The sequence below is a fragment of the Antechinus flavipes genome, chromosome 2, assembly GCF_016432865.1.
Source record: "Antechinus flavipes isolate AdamAnt ecotype Samford, QLD, Australia chromosome 2, AdamAnt_v2, whole genome shotgun sequence".
Classification (NCBI taxonomy): domain Eukaryota; kingdom Metazoa; phylum Chordata; class Mammalia; order Dasyuromorphia; family Dasyuridae; genus Antechinus; species Antechinus flavipes.
Genome location: NC_067399.1, coordinates 636,993,030 through 637,016,718, shown reverse-complemented (window position 1 = coordinate 637,016,718; position 23,689 = coordinate 636,993,030). Strand labels below are relative to the sequence as shown.

The 23,689-nt window shown below is 35.5% G+C and overlaps 1 protein-coding gene across 4 annotated transcripts in view; it reads right to left on the bottom strand.

Annotated features, from left to right (window-relative positions):
• P4HA1 (prolyl 4-hydroxylase subunit alpha 1) overlaps positions 1-23,689 on the bottom strand; it is a 77,575-nt gene that overhangs the window by 36,609 nt on the left and 17,277 nt on the right. For all 4 annotated transcript variants that reach the window (XM_051982171.1, XM_051982168.1, XM_051982169.1 and 1 more), the window contains exons 2-5: positions 18,868-18,978; positions 17,437-17,533; positions 15,902-16,053; positions 6,535-6,672 (exon numbers count right to left, since the gene is read on the bottom strand). In XM_051982171.1, coding sequence (XP_051838131.1) covers positions 6,535-6,672; positions 15,902-16,053; positions 17,437-17,533; positions 18,868-18,943 — 463 coding nt within the window. In that variant the 5' untranslated portion in view covers positions 18,944-18,978. The remainder of the gene's footprint in view (positions 1-6,534; positions 6,673-15,901; positions 16,054-17,436; positions 17,534-18,867; positions 18,979-23,689) is intronic.

Below are 23,689 nucleotides of genomic sequence, written 5' to 3'. Positions count from 1 at the left end.
AGCACATGATGGGTGTGAATAATAAAACACGGAACCAACAAGGAATTTCTACAAAGAATGGGAGTAAAGACATCATCAGGGAAGAAAAAAATGGGTTGCTCATGTGGCAGGACTGAAGGATGATAGGTGGACAAGCAGGGTGGTCCCTTCCCTTTCTCTCAATAGCAAGAAAAATCAAGGAAGGCCTCATGGCAAACTTTTGAAACAAGATGAACAAGAGCCACCCAGGATGAACAGCTGTGGATGAAGATGATCTAAATCTATTTGAATAATCTTTTCAGTGGGGCTATACAACTGAAAATTATGTAATACTCATCTCTGAAACCACAGGCCATCCAAAGAGCAATAGGTAAAGAGGTAAAAATACTGAATTTCTAATTCAGTAATTGCTGGGAGATGCAAAAAAAAATTGCTACCTCTTACTAATCAAGAAATAAGCAGAAGGAGCATAAAGAATAGCAGAGATGCATGACCTGAAAAGGAATATAGTAGACATAGCAAAAACAATGGATAGTCATGTCTACCACTAGTGTCCATTCAATGACAAGAAATCTAAAAGCTCTCAGCATGTTGAGCAGATCTCTGGGAAAAAGACATTAACATGAGTCACCCACAAAGACAAAACAGACGGAGTATAACATGCACCCATATTTTTTAACATCACAGATCCAGTGAAATATATTAATGGTACCATTCAAAAAAAGTTGAAACAAAGAACATAAAAACACAAGAAATTAAATATATAAAGTGATACAAAATCAGAGTCAAATGAATCAAAACTTATTGGCTGTAATTATATTAAAAGGAAAGGCAATAGATCTTCAGTACACTATTGGATTCAGAACAGGACAAAGAGCAGATGAATGTTATTGTTGCAATGTTTAAAACTGTATTTTTCCCTCAGTATAAAGTTAAATGATTTTAATTTTAGAAATTTCATTCTGCTTAATAATATTTCTTTTGGATATTAAGTTTATAATACAAAAATGTAGAGAAAATTAAGTAGCCTGAGTATAAATTTTTAAAAAATGTTTCTCAAATAAAAACAACTGAATTTCTCAACATGAATTAAAATAAGAGTTAAAATTCTTTAATTAAAAAAAGCCATAGTAATATATCACTGAGATAAGGTATTGAGCTATTAGTGGATATAATCAACAGTAAAATTGTAGATTAAATCAAGATTCTGTCCTAGTTGGATGGATAATAACAAATGTTTCTTTCTTTTTTAAGGGGAGTGGAGGTTATTACATTTTGAGTTGCTTCTCGTCCTTCTTCCTCTAAATATTATTGATATTACTGTATACAATGTTCTCTTGAGGTCTGCTCATTTCACCCTACATTGTTTCATGCAAATCCTTCCATGTTTTTCCCAAATCAACCAACTCGTCATTTTTTATATCACAGTAATATTCCATCACAATAATATGCTACAACTTAATCAGTTATTCTCTACAAGAAAATTAGAAAATTTATAGGAAACAAAGGAACCAAAAGTTAATTTTTTATCAAGCAGTCATTCTCCTCATCAGAAAAATGAGAGTACATTAACAGAGCAAAGAAGCAAAATTCATTGCTAAAAGGTCACAAACCTTTGAAAACTTACAGACTACACTAGGATTTAATGTTTTCACCTGGCACTCCTTTGAAATGAGAAGATAAGCAGAAAATGTAATCTTTATTCAATTCAATTTACTTCAATAAACAATAAGTGCCTATTATGTGCCAGACACTATGCTAAGCAGTGGGGATATAAAAAGTGGCAAACTCTCAAAGAGATATACAAAGATATACAAAGCAATTTATATACAGGATATAGAGGAAATAATTAACAGAGGGAAGCCACTGAAACCAAGGAGGAGGGGGCGGGGGGGGGGGGGGGAGGGGGCGGGGAGGAGGGGAGAGAGGAGAGATTTCCTGTAGGAGGTATGACTTAGTTATGACTTAAAGGAAGCCAGGGAAGTCAGTAATCAGAATGGAGGAGGGAGAGCATTCCAGGTATGTGGAACAGTTAGAGAAAATGCCCAGAGCTGAGAGAGAGAGTGTGTCTTATACATGGAACACCCTTGAAGCAGTATCATTGGATCAAAGAGTATAGAGAGAGAAATAAAACATAAGAAGCCTTGAAAGGTAAAAGGCCTCTGAAGGCCAAGCGGGGCATTTTGGTCTTGCTCCTAGAAGCAAGGGGAAACCCCTGGAGTTTACTGAGTAGGATCCTGCACTTAGGGAAGTCACTGAGTAGAGAAAGTAGGTGGATGGAGAAAGGGTGGCACAGGGAGACTTTGGCAGGCAGACCTCCGAGCAGGCCACTGCAGTGGTCCAGGTATGAAAGGATAAGGGACTGAACCAGGATGGAGACAGTGAAAGATGCTGCAAGGTAAAATCTGCAAGCCTTGGTAGAAGCTTGGATACCGGGGAAGGGGAAGGAGAGCAATGGTGAGGAATGCAGGATGATTCCTCAGATCATCCTGTTGACTTTAGAACATCCAGTTTGAGGTGTCTAAAAAGTAGATAAAGATGCAAGATTTGAGGTCACCAGAGATTGGGGTAGAAAAGATAGATTTAAGAATCTTTAGCAAAGAGATGGTCATTATATCCATGACAGCTGATAAGACCACCAAGGGGAACAAGAAGAGGGCACAGGACAGAACATGATCTGGAGGAGGATCCAAGAGGAGTGACAGAGAAGGGATAATTGAAGAGGAAGAAGGAAAACCAGGAGAAAGTGGTATCTGGAAAACCCGTAGAGAACAGCATGATCAGCATTCTCAAAGGTTGCAGAAAAGTCAAGGAGAATGAGGATTGGGAAAAGGCCACTGGACTTGGTAATTAAAAGATCATGAGTAAATTGAGAAAACAGTTTTGGTAGAATGATAAGAACAGAAGCCAGAATACAAAGGGTTAAGAAGAGAGTAAGAGGGGAAGAAGTGGAAGCACTCATTGTAGATAACATTCAGATTAGCTACAAAGGGCAGAAGAGATAGAGAACAAAAGTTAGCAGAAATGGAAGGATTAAGTGAGTTTTTTCTGCTTGGGGAGACATGGACATGTTTGTAGGCAGTAGAAAAGGAGCCAGTAGAGAAGCAGAGACTCAAAATAAGTGGAAGCAATCTGTTGGAGGTGGTGGGTTAGAAATGGGATCACTTGACCAGTTAGAAGGGCTAGGCTTGTTAAGGAGTAAGTCTACTTCATCACATGAAACAAGGATGAAAGAGGGGAAAGTGGAAAAAGTCATTTGAATGATAGGAGATGAAGAGGAGAGAAGAGGAAATTCACAGCAAATGGCTTCAATTTTTTCATCTGGGAGAAAATTTATTCCACTGTTCTTTTCAAAATATAAAATTATACATGTGAATTCTACCAAACATTTAAAGAACAATTAACTCCAATGCTATATAAACTATTTGAAAAAATAGGAAATGAAGGAGTCCTACCAAATTCCTTTTATGACACAGACATAGTACTGATACCTAAACCAGATAGGATAATAACAGAGAAAGAAAATTATAGACCAATCTTTCTAATGAACATTCATGCAAAAATCTTAAATAAAATATTAGCAAAAAGATTACAGAAAATTATCAGAAAAAGCATTTGATAAAATCCAACAACCATTCCTATTAATAATACTAGAGAATATAGAAGTAAATAGTCAGTAGCATCTATTTAAAACCATCAGTAAGCATCATATGTAATGGGGATAAACTGGAACCATTCCCAATAAAATCAGGAGAGAAACAAGGGTTGTCCACAATCACCATTACTATTCAATATTGTCTTAGAAATGCTAGCTATGTCAATAAGAGATTGACAGGAATTAAAAGAGATTAAAGGAATTAGAGTAGACAATGAAGAAACCAAATTATCACTCTTTGCAGTTAATATGATGGCAAACCCTAGAGAATCAACTAAAAACCTATTAGAACACTATTAGAACTTTAGCAAAGTTGCTAATATAAAATAATATTAAATGCTCTTGGATAGGTCAAATGAATATAATAAAGATGACAATACTACCTAAACAAATCTATTTATTTAGTGCTATACCAATCAAATTCCCAAGAAACTATTTTACTGACCTAGAAAAAATAACAACAAAATTCATCTGGAAGAACAAAAGGTCAAGAATTTCAAAGGAACTAATAAGAAAAAAAAATCAAATGAAGGTGGCTTAGCTATTCCTGATCTAAAACTATATTATAAAGCAGCAGTCACCAAAACCATTTGGTATTGGCTAAGAAATAGACTAGTTGATCAGTGGAACAGGTTAGGTTCACAGGACAAAATAGTCAATAACTATAGCAATCTAGTGTTTCTCAAACCCAAAGACCCCAGCTTTTGGGGTAAGAATTCAGTATTTGACAAAAACTGCTGGGAAAATTGGAAACTAATATGGCAGAAACAAGGCATTGACCCACACTTAACACTGTACACCAAGGTAAAGTCAAAATGGGTTCATAATCTAGGCATAAAGAATGAAATTCTAAATAAATTAGAAGAGCATAGCATAATTTACCTTTCAGACCTGTGGAGGAGGAAAGAATTTGTGAGCAAAGAAGAACTAGAGATCATTACTGATCACAAAATAGAAAATTTTGATTATATTAAGTTTAAAAGTTTTTGTAGAAACAAAACTAATGCAGACAAAATTAGAAGGGAAGCAATAAACTGGGAAAACCTTTTACAGTCAAAGATTCTGATAAAGGCCTCACTTTCAAAATATATAGAGAATTGACTCAAATTTATAAGAAGTCAAGCCTTACTCCAAGTGATAAATGGTCTAAGGATATGAACAACTTTCAGATGATGAAATTGAAACTATTTCTACTCATATGAAAAGGTGCTCCAAGTCATTATTGATCAGAGAAATGAAAATTAAGACAATTCTGAGATACCACTACATACCTCTCAGATTGTCTAAGATGATAGAAAAAGATAATAATGAATGTCAGAGGGGAAGTGGGGAAACTGGGACACTGATGCATTGTTGGCAGAGTTGTGAACAGATCCAACTATTCTGGAGAGCAATTTGGAACTATGCTCAAAAAGTTATCAAACTTTTAATCAAGCAGTGTTTCTATTGGACTTATATCCCAAAGAGATTTTAAAGGAGGGAAAAGGACCCACCTGTACAAAGATGTTTGTGGCAGCACTTTTTGTAGTGGCTAGAAACTGGAAACTGAATGGATACTCATCATAAATGCCCTGAATAAACTGTGGTATATGAATGTTATGGCATATTATTGTTCTGTAAGAAAATCAGCAGGATGATTTCAGAGAGGCCTGGAGAGACTTACATGAAATGATGCAAAGTGAATTGAGCAGAACCAGGTGATCATTATATACTTCAACAATAAGATTATACAATGTTCAATTCTGGCTCTCTTCAACAATGAGATGATCCAAACCAGTTCCAATTGTTCAGTAATGAAGAGAATCAGCTACACCCAGAGAGAGAACTATGGGAAATGAGTGTGAATCACAGCATAGCATTTCCATTCTTTCTGTTATTGTTTGCCTGCATTTTTGTTTTCCTTCTAAGGTTTTTTTTTTTTTTTAACCTTCTTTCTAGATCTTTTCTTGAGCAGCAAGATAACTGTATCAATACACACACACACACACACACACACACACACACACACACGTGTGTGTATATGCATATATATGTGTGTGTATATACATATATACGTATTTATAGTAGTTATTTTATATATATGTGTGTATGTGTATATATATATGTGTGTGTGTATATATATATATATATATATATATATATATACACATATATATAGTAATTAACATATACTTTAACATGTATTGAACCATCTGCCATCTAAGGAAGGAGGGGAAAAATTGGAACATAAAGTTTTGCAAGGGTCAATGTTGAAAAACTACTCATGTCTATGTTTTGTAAACAAAAAGCTATGATAAAAAAATGTAAAATCAACCAATTCAAAAGGTCACTTTAGCATTAATCTAGGTGGCAACAGATATAATTTCCTATTTCTCTAAGCAATAGAACCAAGGAAATCTGAGCACAGAGTGGTGACAAAGTAAGACTTCACATCCCAGGCTCAGCTGGCAGCTAAAGGGAAGAGAGGTTCTTGCCAGAAATAAATTAAAAAGCAGGATATCCTGCACAATGCAGAACACTTTAACAAAATCTGATTGTGTATATCCGCCACATGCCCTGTCTTGAAACATGGTATATATGTACTGTAATAGCCAACTTTCTAGAAATTTTCTATACAAAGCAGGAAAACTAATAGGTTTTTTTAAAAAGAAAAAAAATTCTGAAAAAGGTTTTTTCCCTTATTTTCTTAAATCAATTTTGTCTCCCAAGATCAGATTCTAACATGCAGCCAACCTATCGAGTGATAGAAAAAGGAAGGTTGTTTCATGTCTCAAGACTACCAATCATCCTATCAATTACAAATCTGAAAGTACAAAAGCTCTTCACATTGTCAGAGTCCTAATGGACTCGGCAGATCAGTCAGGTGACAGATGTTTGGCAGAAGCACAGGCTCATCTTACCTGGCAGATTACCCTTTGAGATGGTGTCTGTATCCAAATTGTAAGTGTCCTGGAGACGCAACAAGGCTTTGGCTGCTCCAGTTTGATCTTCATCATTAGGGAAATATTGTCTCTGAATGGTCAGATTGGAAATGAAGCCTGGAAAAAGAAAGAAAGAGAGACATTAAGCCTCCAGATTCTACTTAGGTAATCAATTCAAAGTTCGCACATAGATTTGCAAAAATCATCAAAACTAATGTATATGGAAATAAGAGAATAAAAAAGATTTGTATTTGTTAAGAATTCAATTACTGAAAATGATGCAGTTGATTTCAATCTGATCAAAACTCTGGAGTATGTTTAACATAGAAAGTAGATGTAAATCTGAGAATCTCTTTTTCCTATTAACATCTACACTGAAATAAAAGTAGGTTCAAAATTCAACATTGGAGAATTGATAATTATATTGCTTGGCAATAAAATAGGAAGCAAAACATAGAGGATATATAAAGGATGAACAAATTTGTGATTTTTCAGGTTAAAAACTCTGGCCTATTTACAAATTTTGATAAATGAAAGGACTTTAAGCCAAAAAGAAGTACTGAGGGAGAGAAGTGTCTATTTATGTCCTATATAGCTTTAGAGAAGAAAAGTCTATGATATCTATAGGTTCACAGGAAGAAAAAAAAATTCAAGAAAGAAGACAGCGATAATACACTTGACCTCAAACATCTATAAAGAAATGGAAATGGAAGATCAAAATCAAGTAGAAAAATTTGACATCATAATATCACTGAGACTTTAATCATAGGATGAAACCCATGATTAAATATGGCTCTAGAGAAGGTTTTTTGTTTTTTTGCTGAGGCAATTGGGGTGAAGTGACTTGTCCAGGGTCATACAGCTGGGAAGTGTTAAGTGTCTGAGGCCAGACTTGAACCCAGGTCCTCCTGACTTCAGGGCTGGTGTCCTATCCACTGTGCCATCTCGTTGCCCCTAGGTAGGTATTCTTTACTCAAAAGAAACAACATAGCAAAGGGGTATAAAAGGATTGTGAGAGTAGGGGATGGAAGGCACAATTATGTATTAAGACAGTATATTTAGTTTATGTAAGGAAATCCAGGAACCTGGAGAAAAATATATGTAGAAAGCATTTGGATGAAGAAGGAACCACAGAAATGATTTTGTTACGGAAAAGACCACAGATCAAGACAGCTAGTGTACCACAGTGGAAATAGTGCTGGGACTGAAGTCATAAAGACTGATCTTTCTGAATTTATATCTGGTCTCAGAGACAACTTACTAACTGCACAACTCTGGGCAAGCCTTAATTAAGGCATATAATGCCTTAGTTCTTCATCTGTAAAATGAGTTGAAAAAGAAAATGACAAACCACTCTAATATCTATGAAGAAAACCCCAAACACGTTACAAAGAGCTGGGCACAAATGAAAACTGAACAAAAATAAGACTACAGATCACACAGACAAAAAAAATTAAGAAAAATGAGACATCTGGGCAAACAGATCATAAACAGATCCTACAGGCATGAAATAGTAGTGACTGGAGAGTCATTCAGTTATTCAGACATCTGCTCTTCTCTCTCTTTCTTTAAGTAAGCTAATGATTTCTTAACTTGACTTAATAACAATTTTCATCCTCTAAAATGTGCAGAGAAGCAACAAAGAGCAATCCTATTCTGGATCTAATTCTTCCCAATAGGGGGAAACTGCTGAAGTAGAAGTGATGAGATGAGAACAGGGGAGAGAAAAGAAAAGAAGGAGAATGACAGAGGAAAGGAAATCTTGTCATCATTTGACAATTATCCTAGATTTGGAAAAGGTAGATTTCAAAGGAAAGACTATTAGAATCACAAATTAAAATTCAACAGGAGAAAGTCAGCCCAGAAGATGTTAAAAAAAATTTTCAAGAATGAAATTTGGAAGTCACGGAAACAATTTGAATGAGGAAGAAAAATTAGAAATGACTGAAGAGACTACCATGGATTCACAGGAAACTTAAGCAACTAATTAATATCTTTAAAAGAAATGGAAAGAAAATGAAAGCAAAGGCAAGTTAGAAAGGCTGGTATAGGAAAAAGGTTCAATCCTTTAAAGCTAAGAGCAACAAAAACAATAGGTTGCTGGTTTATTGTTTTGTTTTAAATATTGGGAGAAAAAAGAATATCAAAGAAGATAGATAGAGCCTTTGCTTAGAGCAGAGAAGAAATGGATTCTAATAACTGATTTTTCTCTATCAAGAAGACTTTTGCAGCGGAAATAAGAGAACAAAAATTGCTACCAAGAAATTGACACCCAAGATAAGAAAAGCAATAGAGAGCAAGCATCTGGTTGTCCTTGATGAATTCAAGTCAGATATCCAAGATGAATTATAAACTGAAACAAATGGCAGATGTGGTTGCTAACTTTCAGTAACATCTGAAACAGCAAAGAAAATGAGAGGAACTGCAAGACTATAAAAGGACAATTCTTGTCTTGATTTTTTTTTTTTTTTGAAAAATGGAAAAAGAATTTAATCCTGGAAAAATTCTAGAATAGAATGTTAAAGAGATGGACATCTACAAAGAGAAGCAGTAATTATAAGTCATCAAGTCAGTGTCATCAAAACTAGATCACACTAAAAAATTAGGTAGACAAGGAAATCTAGTTTCCTTTTTAGCAGTTATTAAATCTCAAACACCAGAAAAATAGTATATAGTTTACCTAGACTTTAGAAAAGCATATGATGATAAAAGTATCTGAAACTATTTTCTTATGAAGAAAATAGAAAACTGTGGACCAGATGATAATGAGAAATTCAGAATTGACTTGAATTGCCAGATTCAAAAAAAAGTCACGAATGGTTCTCCGTCAACGTGACTGAAGGTCTCCAGTGGAGGACTCAAGGAATCTGAGCTTGGCTTCCATGGCCAAGTCTTTCAACTTTTCAACCCAGAGATTCCATTATAGTGTGCCTATTTCAAAAAGGTCAGTAACAAAAAGATAGACCTCAAGTTCACCAAAATATTTAGAGTACTACTTTTTGTGGGAGCAAAGAATTGGGGAAAAAGTAGATGCTCCTCAATATAGCAATGACTTCTTGTTGTTGTCTTTCATTTGAAGAGGATCAAAGACATCAATGATGTCTTGACTTGATCATGAATTAGGTTAAAGTGATGTAAAGTTGCACAAAGTCATCAGTCTTACTCTCTCTTCCAATGTTATCAAAATCAAGAAGACTGGCAATGTCCCAGGATGCAGTGGATGACCACGGCATCTTCAGTGTCTGACCAAGCTCGAAGCATTCCACAGTGCCTGCTTCAGCAGCCTTCATGGACATTGGAACAAATTGTTCTCATCCACTTAATTCACAAGGGGAAGTCTTTAGATACTTGAAGTAGACATCCCCTTCACTCATCAATGGCTGGTGGCAGACAGAGGTGGAAGAGAAGAAAAAGGAGGAGGAGGAGATAGAGACAGTGGCGATGGCAGCGGTATTAGGATAAATATTGAGATAACATTATTTGATCATAATAGTTACTTTTTTTCCAAAAATGATTTGAAACTATGGGAAATTTCAAAATCTTATTTGGCCAGCAGAGAGACAGACGGTTTTCTTCTAATGGATAAATATATGAAAAGCAAGTAGTTCAGAAGTCCAAAGTTAACTGAAACATGTTCACTTTGAAACATCAACTCCCAAACATGTAAATTTCCATGTGGAAGGTAGGGGGAAAATCCTCAAAATGTGTTTTTCCATAACAAAGCATGAGAACTACAATCTTTAAGAAAAAAAAAGGAAGTAAGCTGTATATTTATATTAGCGTTGTAAGGCATGATTACACTTTAAATCATTGAGACTAAATTGTAAAGGATTTCTAAATCCTTCTAAATCATTCCTTAAACCAAAATAAATTTCTATCAGCATCTTCTGTATTACTTCCTCTGGATCAATATCAAATAATCTCACAAATAAGTACTTAAATTTGGGAATAGATCATTTCATGTTGATACCTTTCCTTTTAAAAAATGTCTTAGCATATGCTCCACAGTTTTCTTTATTATCTGTGAAACATTTGTAACTATCTGACCAGCACTTCATAGAAAGCTCAGCTCTCTTTTCAGTCTTTACCTTCCTAAATCATGAATTGATCTCCATTTTCTAGATAAGTCTGGTGTTAAATATCTCAAACACAACATTAATCTTACCACTCACAAAAGTACCATCTCCATCTTTGAGCATTCTGAAGTTTTCTGGTTTGACAATTATCTATTGGATTCCACGTGCCCTGTTATCTTCTTTTCCCAAACCCAAGTTTTCACTCACATTCTAATCCCTTTGTTTTTCAATTCTCTGCCAAGTCACCTCCTCATCCTAGTCATTCTCTCTTCTTTTCCCCATCTTGACTCTTTGGTGAGCCAATTCAGTTCTGCGCTGTCTTCTCCTCTCTTGAATCCTGAGAACCCTCACCATTTTTCCAATTGTCCTTCGTCAAGCTTCAACCTTGATTCACCCCAAGAGCTCAATGCAGAGCCAGGTGGGAAATGTAAATTGGCTGGCTTGGGCCCCTCTTCAAAATGAAGGCCCCCAGAGGAATTCACTACAGGGAGAAGAATGGCAACATAAATATTACAGGGTGAGAAGGCCCTGCTCTGAGGAAACCTACAAGGTGAGGCAGCAGCTAAAAATTGGTGGCAAAAGCCAGAAAACAAGAAGCAGAGCAGGTAGGCGAATGTTAAAATTAGCTATCCTGGGTCTCTCCCTAAAATGAAGGGCCTGGAAGGAAGGGAGAAGGGAGAATGATGCTCCCAGGTGAGAAGGCTGCAGAGGAAGATGAATGCTCCAAAGAGAAGAGGTCCCAAGAAAAGTTGTTCTGGAAAGTATTAAAGAAAAAATGCCTGTAGGACATCCCTGTTCAAAATATCCAATATGCATTTGATAATGAAAAAACAACACTCAGAAACAGACCAGGCTATATAAATATATAATCTGAGAGGCGTCTCTACTATGTAGAGATAATTGAACCCATTGGAACTAAAAAAGTCAACGAGTATAGATAAAGAGGAGAAAAATGGGACTAATCTGAGATGTAACTTTAGTTGATGATACAATAAAAAAGATGAAGATAAGCAATCAAGAAGCTCAAAGGAGAACAAAAAATAAGCACAAAAACTCAGAAAAAGAGGATCCACAATCTCAGATGCTACTGAGAAAATGAGAACTGATAAAAGACTCCTGAACTTGGCAGTTAAGAGATCATTGATAACTTTAGAGAAGGAAGCTTCAGTTCAGTCATGGGGTGACAGTGCAAGCAATAAAGGAATTCAAGAAATATATGATCAAAAGATGATGAGTCTGCTTGCAAATGCAAAGAGGGGTGCCTGAGGGGTGAAACGCTTAAGTCCTTATCATTTTTCTTTTCTCCATACAGATAATTTTGTTTCTACATTTTCTATCCTGGCCCTTTCTCAGTCTGAGAAGATTGATGCTAAGAATACCTTTAAAAAAATTGGGGGGGGGGGGGCGGATTCTATCTATCAAACTATCTATCTATCTATCAGTATCAGTATCAAACTATCTATCTATCAGTATCTATCAAACTGATAGAATACATTGATTTTAAAGGTTAGTTTATTTTCTGATAAAATTATACCCTGAACTCTTTAGAGGCTTATAATAGAAACACAAGCATAACTTCAAATGTGATGTTTTGATTTCTTGCAACGTTTTGATTTCTTGTGATTGTTAGTATTTCAACAATTTTTTTTAAAAAGGTGCATTCCAAGATTATAATCAATGATTATAGTAATCTAGTGCTTAATAAATCAAAGACTCCAACTTCTGGGATAAGAACTCACTATTTGACAAAAATTGCTGAGAAAATTGGAAAATAGTATGGTGGAAACTAGTTGATGATCAATACCTAATACCCATACCAAAATAAGGTCCAATGAGTTCATGATTTATACATAAAGGGTGATATGATAAACAAATTAGGAGAGCAAGGGATAGTTTACCTCAAAGATCTATATATCCAAAAGAAGGAATTTTGCACTAAAAAAGAATCAGAGAATATTATGAAATGCAAAATAGATAATTTTCTTTATATTAAATTAAAAAGGTTTTGTGCAGACAAAACAAATGCAGCAAATTAGAAAGAAAACAGAAAATGGGGGGCAGGGGGGATTTACATACAAGGTTTCTGATAAAGGTATCATTTTTAAAATAAGTAGAAAACTGACTCAATAAATAAGAATATAAGCCACTCTCCGATTGATAAATGGTCAAAGGATATGAACAGACAATTTTCAGATGAAGAAATTAAAGCCATTTCCTAGTCATATGAAAAAATGCTCTAAATCACTATTGATTAGAGAAATGCAAATTAAGACAATTCTGAGGTACCACCATACACCTCTCAGATTGGCTAAAATGACAGGAAAAGATAATGATAAATATTAGAGAGGGGAATGTGAGAAAACTGGGACAGTAATATATTGTTGGTAGAGTTGTGAATTGATCTAACCATTCTGGAGAGCAATTTGGAACTACATCCAAAGGCTTATCAAACTGGGAATAATACCCTTTGATCCACCAGTGTATCCCAAGAGTCTGTATCCCAAAGAGATCGTAAAAAAGGGAAAAGAGCCCACATGTGTAAAAATGTTTGTAGTAGCCCTTTTTGTAGTGGTAAGGAATTGGAAACTGAGTGGGATGTCCATCAGCTGGAGAATGGCTGAATAAGTTATGGTATGTGAATGTAATGGAACATCATTCTTTTATAAGAAACAATCGGCAAGATGTTTTCAGAGAAGTCTGGAGAGAACTTATAATAACTGATGCTAAGTGAAGTGAGTAGGACCAAGAGAACATTGTACACAACAAGAAGAAGATTATGTGATAATCAACTCTGATGGACCTGACTCTTTTCAACAATGAAATGATTCAAGGCAATTCCTTTTTCTGATGGAGAGCCATCTGCATCCAACAAGAGGATTATGGGGACTGAATGTGGATCACAACATAGTACTTTCACTTTAGTTGTTGTCGTTTGCTTGATTATTTTTTCCTCTCATTTTTTTTCCTTTTTGTTCTGATTTTTCTTGTGCAATAATGATAAATGTAGAAATATGTTTAGAAGAATTGCATGTGTTTAACCTATATTGGATTACTTGGTGTCTAGGGGAGAAGGGAGGTAGGGAGGGAGGGAGAAACATTTGGAACACAAGGTTTTGCAAGAGTGAATGTTGAAAATTATCTGTGCATACATGTATTTTAAAAAATAAAAAGCTATTATTAAAAATTGCATTCATATTTAATCTTTGTAAGATTGCTTGTGATCTTTGGGAGGGGAAAGATAAAGGAGAGAAGAAGAAAAATTTGAAACACAAGTTGAAGTTGAAAAATATCTTTATATAATCTGAGGGAAAAAAAGTGCTTTGTACCTCAGTGAGTCAGGACAGCATATCATATTTTAGAAAGCTGATACTCAAAATATATTCAAGGCAACTCAAATATTTAAATATATTTGCTACTTTTCCCTATTTTTATTCTCTCTTTAATTGTTTTTGTTCTTTAATATTTTGTTAGTCACCTTTTTGAAAATTATTTGGGAAGGGAAAAGTCATAATAATAAAATAAGTTCAAGAACATCTAAATTAATTCATTTACAAAGCATTTATTCAGCAACTCTATGCCAGCTGAAGAGTTGGTTAGAAATAGTCATACCCAGAATGTTTGCATTTAAAATAAAACACCTTAATCTTTAACAGAGGAACCTAATTAGAAATATGACCATGAAATTATTATTTATCAAGTAATCAAGACAGGAACTGGATGGCTTTCAAGGCCTTAACTTCTTTGTTGTTGTTTCTAATTTTGAGTAAAAAAAATTTCCAAAGAAAAAAATTGCTATTTTTTTAACCAAAAAATTCAGCTGTGTCAAATGTGTCAAAACTCTATTTTTATTGGGAGAATGAGTGCAGAAGAAAAAATGTTTTGTTACTGTTAAGTGGTTAAAGAATTTCTTTAATTTTGAACCTAAATCCAAGCAAACCTCTCATCTAGGAGTGAGCAAAAATATAGTAATCTGAAAGGAGTGTTCCTGAACTCAAGACAGTTACCTATTAGTGTTAATTGCCCCTACATATATGACTGTCACCTCAGATTTGCTAAGGAGCTGGAAGTCAGGGAAGATACACTGGAGAGTACAGAATTAGCCTAAAGGGGAAAGTGAAACAGGAAGCCAGTCTGAAAGTAGCATGAAAACACCAAGCTAAAGGAGAGAAATCACTGAGATATAGTATCATGATCCCAGGACACAACACATGACCTCAAATGAAGAATGGATTCAGATGCCAGAATAGAGAAATAAGTTAGAAAAGACAACTTCACCACAAAAAAAAAAATCTAACAAAAACCCCCACACATACACAACCTAAATCAGGACCCACCAAAACAATAGGGGATTTATTTCAGGCAAACCAACCAGGACAGGGGTGGGGGAGAAGAGAATACTTCCAAAGTCTGACTTCAAGGTGATGGAGACAACTCCAAAACCTCTTATGGAAAAGGGAAGACACTTAGGAGTCTAGACAAAGAAGAACTTAAATGCCCAGGTGAGACTTCTCCCATAAACTGAACAGCTAAGTTCCTTCAAGGTCATGAGTCCAAGAAAACTAGTCTGTCAAATGGGAAAAAAAAGAAGGAAATTTTATAAATGGGCTCCCTCCCACCCAGAGTCATGGTTAGGGAAGCAGATTCTGCAAGAACTAGAGACATGATAGTATTACCAAATCAAATTCACTGCCTAGAGACTGGAATTAAAATTATAATCCAACTGAGACAAGACCAAGCTAACTGAAACAAGACAAAATTGTGAAGAGCACCAGTTAGGTAAAAGAGAATATAAAAAGAAGAAAGTCTAGACTGCTAATAACTTGCATGCAAAACTAGGATTAATTAAATAAGACTTGAAACTTTTAACTATTTCCATTTGATTTCAGATTATTTATTCTAATTTTCTGATATATTTTTCTATACAATTTCTAATTAAAAAAAAAAAAAAACTAAGAAGCATTGTTCTTTTTCCAGAGAGCAAAGCAAAAGAGAAACCAACTAACCAGTCAAACCAACCAAAAAATTGTTGAGTCCTTCTTCTCACAATCTAATTCTGGAGACAGAATCTCAGTTCAAGGATTATGTCAGCAAGAACATGGCACCAGCATGACTAACCACGTTTTGGGGCTTTATTAGCAGAAAAAAAAGGGGGAGATCACTGGTGAAGCCCACCTGGATATTATTTCAGTTACTTACAAACACTGTGCCTCAGGAGTAACGGCAACCTTACTCTTAACAATCACTACAGAATGAAGCTTTCCTTGACTTACCATCTGACATATCCTTAAGGACCAGATTCTCCAGTTCACCCCATTCAGTATTCAACCGTTTCATTAGCTTGAATGCATTTACAGGATGCCCAAGGAACCCCTCTGGATCCTTTGTTGCTGTGCTTGTTAGCTGATCCAACTTCTCTGCCCATCTGAACATTCCAATCACATGAATGGAATATTATCAATTAAAAGGGAAATCTTTTAAAATGCAAGATTATGAAGTTATCTATTCCTTAACATGTTAATTACTGGATTAACAATTATATTACATACACACACACACACACACACACACAAGTTTTAATGATTTCAATCACCCAAAATTTAGTGGTAGATGTGATCTTCTAACTTGCCTATATGGCTAAACTCTGAGAGAATGCCTATTATGATCCTTTGGGCCATCCAATGTGGGTACAATGTGACTTAGTACCTGTTAGTATCTCAGAAAGTTTACGGTGGATATGGAAATATGTTTAGAAGAATTACACATGTGTAATCTATATTGGATTGCTTGCTATGTTTGGGAAGGGAGAATAGAGGAAGAGAGAGAAAATTTTGGAACATAAAGTTTTGTAAAGGCAAATGGTGAACACTAACTTTGCATGTATCTGAAAAATAAAATACTATTTCAAAAAAAGTTTACTTCTGAAAAGGTCCATGTAAATATGTGTCTAAAAATAAATTTTATTGCTTGTCCTTAAGCGCAAGAAATTTACTTTGTAACTCACTTAGCTACACTTAAATTGTATTTACTCAATTTATCAAAGGTTCTAAGGAGGACTATGTAAAAGACTCACTTAGTCACTTGGAATTTAAACTTTATGACTTGTTATAAATGCAGCATGTAGCATACTGCATGACTGACTTGGAGTCAAGATCTAGATTTGAACCCCACTTTATTTCTGAGCCTTAGTTTTTTCCTTTGTAAAATGGGAATACCTTAGTAGTATAGTTCTTCACAGAGTTCTCAGGATCAAATGAGATTCTGGGAAGATATTACGTAAATAGCATTTTTTGATTTGGTCCAGGTCTATGATTTTTTGTAAGAGAAACTTAAGGGAAAATTCCCTTCATGCTACTCATTTGTAACTTCTTCAAGAGATGTTTTGGATATTGAGACATGAAATAACTTAGCCACAGTCACTCAGCTAGTCTGTGTCAAAGGCAGGACTGGAATCTGGATCTTTGCACCTCAGTGTCTTGCTGCTTATTATTATTTTTTAAATTCATCTTAGTCTCATCTTTTTTTTAATATATTCTATCTCTACCCAAGTGGATGAGCTAGTCTTTCCTGACAACCTTGTCCAAAACACCCACCAGCCAGCCCTGTCCATTCCCTACAGCTATCTCAGTCCTTGCCCTTATGTGTTACCCCTTTTCCCTCATGTCTGGTTAAGGCTTATCCCTTCAGAAGGCTATCACATGGCTTCCCTTAGCAAAGGAATACCTCAAATCTAAGTATCCTCATTGTATCCCTCACACAGCCAAGTGGCAGTCCTCACCAAATCTCATTTGTGAAACCCAAAGCTTACTTTTTCACTTGTTCCAATTTGAGCTCCTCGGCTTTAATATAGTCTTTCAGGGATGTTACCAGGTCTTTCTCAGTGTGGATTAGATCTGTCATATGACCTAAACAAGAGAAATTTTTTTAAGTGATATAATCAATTTTCTTTAATCTCTTAAATTTTAAAAAGTGCAACACATGAAAATTTCTATTACAGAATTTAAATGGAAAAGAGTTGAGAACTGGAAAGAATCTACCAGATGTTTTTCTGGTAAACAAAAAGATGTAGCCAAAAATTTTCTTGAACATGTGTTTAACTTCTAATTTTTAAGCTACTCAATTTTCCAAGCTCCAGTTGTGCTAGTAAATTGTCTTTACAGCTGGAAAATTTAAAAGAAAAAAAAAAAAAAACCACATTCACACATTTCATTGCTCAGAATCAAAATTTCAAACTTTAAAAATATACATTTATTTTGGTTTGAATCTTTTAATCCAAAAGAGAATACACTTACATATTTCATAATAGAGATTTATTCAAGAAATGTTCACATTGGATGAAAATGAAAATAAACATTTGTAACATACTCTGAGTTTTGGAGAGCACTTTCTTTAAAATTAGATCAAATAATATATCAGGCATTATTTCCATCTTACACCTGAGGACACTGAGACTTAGAGATGCAAATAATTAACCAATGGACATAAAACCAATAAGGGTCTGAGGTTTGATCTGAACTCCAAGGTCATTAGTCTTCATTTCTAAAGCACTTAGCACAGTACCTGCCACATGACTGGTCCTTAATAAAGGCTTGTTCCCTTCCCTCCCTCTTAAAAGGAAGAAGCTGGTTTGTTTGTTTTTTTTTCTTTTTTAAACAAAGAATAAGGGTAGACAAAGTGGAACAACAGTGTTGCAAAAAAAATGAGCAAATGCACAGAGCAGGAGGTCCAGGGTCAAAGAGACAAACAGAACAACCTTAGAACTAATGTTCTCGATGGATTATATGGTTTAATAAACAAACTAGAAAACTATATCTAATGGAGATTTGTGGTTTCTTACACAATCCTCTTTTTTTTATTATTCTTTGACTATAGAAATGCTCATATTTGCTGGTATTTAATTCAGAATAACAAAAAATTAAAATAGCATTTTTAAAAGAATTACATTTCTTCAAATGATAAAGAGGGCTAGAGAAATATGTACTATCCAAGTTAAAGTTTCAGCTACTGGGTTATACAATTATGGCAGCCAATAAAGCCAAGTTTTATGTAAAACAATGATTATCTGTAACTAATTTAATCACCTAAATTTTTTTTAAATATTAGAAGGAACTTTTAGAATGGAAAGGAAAGAACCAAATTGGTGCTGTAATAGGGTAAGGAAGAGAAGTTGATGGGGGGGAACCAGTAGGTAACAAACACCAATCAAACTTGTTTACATAGAAATAGAACAAGTTCTTACCAATTGACGTGAAGAAGTCAGTATGGGCCACAGAATGGTGGAGCAGGAGTCCTATGATTAAAATGCACCAGAACATCCTGGAAGGCGTAATTTTATAGAAAGTCACAAAACCTAGAAAAGGACAAAATCACAACTGGTGTTTTAACTTTCTAAAGAATTTCTTTTTTCTTTTCTTGGTGAATGAAATTTTTAAATGTTGCTGTCACATATTATATTTGAACTCCTTACTGGAGATATATATGGAGTGATAGAAACAGCTCCAACTTGTTTCTCAGTGAAGATGTTTTGATAGGCATTTTACATTGCTGAAAACATAATTTCTATGCACATAGAATCAAATATTTAAACATCTATTCCCTATAACAACAACTTAAATGAATATCAGTGCCAATTATTCTGAATAGAATCAGAATTTCTGAGCTGAAAGGAACCTTAATGATGATCTAATCTAATCTATACTTGAAAAATAATTCCCTCTACAACAGAACAGATTAGTGCAGTAGATAGAGCAATGGGTCTGGGATCAGAAAGATTTTAATTCAAATCTGACCTTATACAATTTCTAGGTCTGTGATCCAAGTCAAGTTACCTAACTTTGGTCTGCCTTTGTTTCTTCAATTAGAAAATGGAGATAACAATAGAACCTACCTTTCAGTGTTGTGAAGATCAAATGAAATTTGTATAAAGTACTTAGCACAGTTCCTGGCCCATAGAAGATATTTAATGATACTTATGCCCTTTCTTCTTTCAGCTAACCTATTCTTAAAGACATCCAGGACCATCTCCAATTATCCTGACCTATATCTGGCCACTAGGCTTAGATGGCTCTGAAGGAGAAAATGAGGCTGGTGACTCTGCTCTCCCTCACTTAAGCCTAATTCATTTGTAAGTCATAACATCAACACCCTGAGATATCATGATCCTCTTGAATAAAGAACAAGTAATAGCAGTCTGAAGGAGAACAGATTTATCCTAAAGTAACCCATTCAACTTGTGCATAATTCTCTCAAGACAATTTTCTTATATCAAGCCCAAAAGCACCTCTTTGACCCCATCCAGCCTTCCTAATTGTCCCCGGGCGCTCTGTGACAGTTCTTCAGGTACCGGAAGACAGACAAGTTCAGATATCCCCAAAGTCCTTCGATTGATTCAGGTTGCTCTCCTCTGGACATTGTCCAGTTCAGTGTCTTTCCAAAAATGTGGTGTCCAGAACTAAAATCTTCCAGCTTGGTCTTTTCAGAGTTGAGCACATCAGGACTCTCACTTCATTATTCAATAACGTGCCTCTTTCAGATTGTATTATTTTCCTTGGCTGACATACTAAAACCTCCCAAATCTTTCTGAAGCCACAATTAGCCACACCTCCCCTCAAATCTAGTCAATCAACAAGCATTAAACAAATGCTCACCAAGTGTACAGTACCTGGCTTGTATTTATGAAATTTTTTTGTTATTGCTGTTTTAACTCAAGTGCAAGTACAGAATAATGGTTTAACCCTGGGTTTGGTATAAAGAATACTTGGATTTGGATCTAGTTTTCAGCCTTTATTAATTATATAAATTAGGACAAATACCCTAAGCTTCAATTATCTCATTCATAAAACAGGGTGAATAGCTTGTATCTCACAGGATTGCTGAAGCTCATATATGACAGTTTACAATATAAGTAAAGCACTTTGTGAACCTTGGAGATCTATATACATGTCAACTGTTATTGTCCATTTGAAAAATCTTATCAGATGTGGTTCAATGAGATGATGTGTCAGGAATTTTTTGAATCAACAAGCATTAATTAAGTACCTAGATGTGCACTGAGGGTATAAATGCAAAAGTGAGACTTAGGCCCTGACCTGAAAGAACTTATATTCTAATTGGATTATCTTCTAGTCAGATAATTGTAATTTCTACCCTGGTTTATGTCATACCCATTTAATAAATATGCCCCCTTTATTCATGCCAGTGAAAGGAATAAGCACTAGCCTTATTTACAGTGATATTTATGTGTGAGAAAGCTCTATCAATGTGAGCAGCTACCTTCTTTGCCACTTACAGTTCTTAGTAAATTCACAACAGCAATTAGACATTAAGTGACATGCCCAGAGTCACACAGAAAATAGATATGCAAATGCAGATCTTGAACTGAATCTTCTTGGTTTCCAGGCCAAAAATACAGGACCATACACAGGTCCTTGGGGCATTCCACTCACTACAAGTTTTTCAAGGTAACATTAGACCACTAATAACTACTTCTGGGATCTAGTCAGTCAACTGATTTTAAATATATCTAATTATATGATATTTCTAGCCTATATTTCATCATATTTTCCATAAAAATAGCAAGACACTCAATGTTCTGATAAAACAGCATCTAATCATCTTTTCTATAAGAATAGCATACCCAATGCCATGATAAAATCTAGGTAAATTTTATCTGTGGTGTTCCCCATTATAATAATATCTAACACATATAGCCTTCAATGGTTGCCAAGGGTTCTCTATATATTGTTATTTAATCACCACCAAAAACCTGTGAAATGGGAGATCTTATTATCATCACTATCTTTCCCCATTTTTACAGACGAGAAAACTGAAGTGAAGCCAATGTTTGGGCCAGACTTTCAAAGCTAACAAATGTCAGAAGAGGCTTTCCTGACTCAAATCCACTCAACACAGTCCACAAGCAACTGTCCAATAAAAGACAATGAGGGTGGTCTGTCATAGCCTGGTGCTGATGCCATCCTAAAGAACTAGATGATGAAGCAGACTAAATAAGAGACTTGGAATCAGGAAGACCTGAGTATAATTTCTCTGCTATTTTCCATGATCTTTCTAGGCAAAATTCACTGGATAGAGCACTAACTCTGGAGTCAGAGGACCCTGGTTTTAAAGTCTCTTCCCTCCTCTATATGTGTGTTATTAGGCAAGTTCCTTGCCTTCTCTGGGCCTTATCTGCAATAGGAATTTGGACTAAATGGCCTCTTAGTTCTAGAGCTTGAGAGTCTAGGAAAGATCAACTAAGATGAAGTTCTATCTATCAATAAAAAGAGCCTCTTGACATGGCTCTCTCAAAGTTAGTGCCCTGAATTATTATTTCAGCTATTTAAGGAAACTACAAGTCTGTCACCATCCCTTATCCCTTTATAAATTTGCAGTTTGCCATGCTGGTCCAATTCCTTCAAAGAGTATTGTGGGAGGTAGTACATGAGGTTGAAAGAAGGCAGGTATTCCTAATACATAGGGCAGTAAACAAGTCAGGAAGCAAGTTACTTAATATCTCCATGCCTTGGGCTGCTCATCTAAAAGAAGGGTTGGGCTTTGGCCTCTAAGGTCCCTCCCAGGTCTAAATCTTCCATTCCGTGGCTCAGAAAGATGAAGCAAGGAAGGAGAACATTCCAAGGATGGACTGAGAGATGAAACACCAAGTAATAGCAACAGCAAGTTAGCCAGATTGGCTAAAATGTGCAGTGCAAGGAATGTGTGAGCAGTCTGGAAAGACAGGCTGCAGTTGGAATAAAGAGCATTGAATTATTTTGGGGGGAGTGAATAGAAGGGGAAGAGGAAGAACAAAGATAGAACACTAGGTAGTTCCACAGAGCATGGAATCAGAAAGACCTGAACGTAAATCAAATTTCAGACATTTAGTATCCATGTGACAAGTCACTTATCCTCTCTGCCTCAGTTTCCTTATCTGCAAGACAGGGATGATAATAGTACCTACCTCCCAGGAATGTGAGGATCAAATGATATGATATCTGTAAAGCATTTAGCACAATGCGTGGCACATAGGGAGTGCTATATAAATGTTAGTTATTATTAGAACACTATCATCTGAGAGGTGAAAACAAGCAGGAAAAGAGTCATCAAGAGTGTCAGATGACAGAGAAATCAGGAAGGACGTGGACTAAGAAAAGTATAGTAGGACTTTAGCAATTGAGAAATCCAAAGTAATCTTGGAAATATTTCTTTAGGGAAGTTCAAGTAGAAGGCGAGAAAGCAGGAACAATATGTAGGCCACTTTTTTTTCTTCTACTGACGTATCGGGCATAGAGGTGATCTGAGAGTTCTTACAGAGAATCCTGCCAGAACAGCATACTTTCTGACAGGTCCCATCAGGCTGGAAAACCTAAGAATATGGGGCCCCTACCTGACTACTATCCAAGAGCCAGTCTAACTATAAATGGAGAGATTTATCATTGCAAGTTTACATAGCCAAGGACAATTGGGGGTTGGAGGTAGGAGGGAGCTGAGAGAGAATACAAACTACAAAGGTGACGAGGTTTACGATTCATTCAAGTGAGTATCTGTACAATGAAATTACATCTTTAATAATTACACCCAAAAAACTGGGATACTAATACATTGTTGGTGGAGTTGTGAACTGCTGGAGAGCCATTTCGAACTATGTCCAAAAGCCTATCAAATAGGGCATACATTTGATTCAGTGGTGTCTCTACTGGGTCTGTATCCCAAAGAAATCTTAAAAAGGGAAAAGGGACCCAGATGTACAAAAATGTTTGTGGCAGCCATTTTTGTAGTGGCAAGAAATTAGAACTGATGAGGGGATGCCCATCAGTTGGGGAATGGCTAAATAAGTTATGGTATATGAATGCTATGGAATATTATTATTCTGTAAGAAAAAAATCAGCAGGAGGATTTCAGAAAGGCCTGGAGAGACTTACAGGAGCTGAAACTAAGGGAAGTGAGTAAAACTAAGAGAACTTAGTACATAGCAACAAGAAGATTATGTGATAATCAACTCTGACGGAGTAAATCTTTTCAACAATGAGGTGACTCAGGCCAATTCCAATGGATTTGTGATGGAG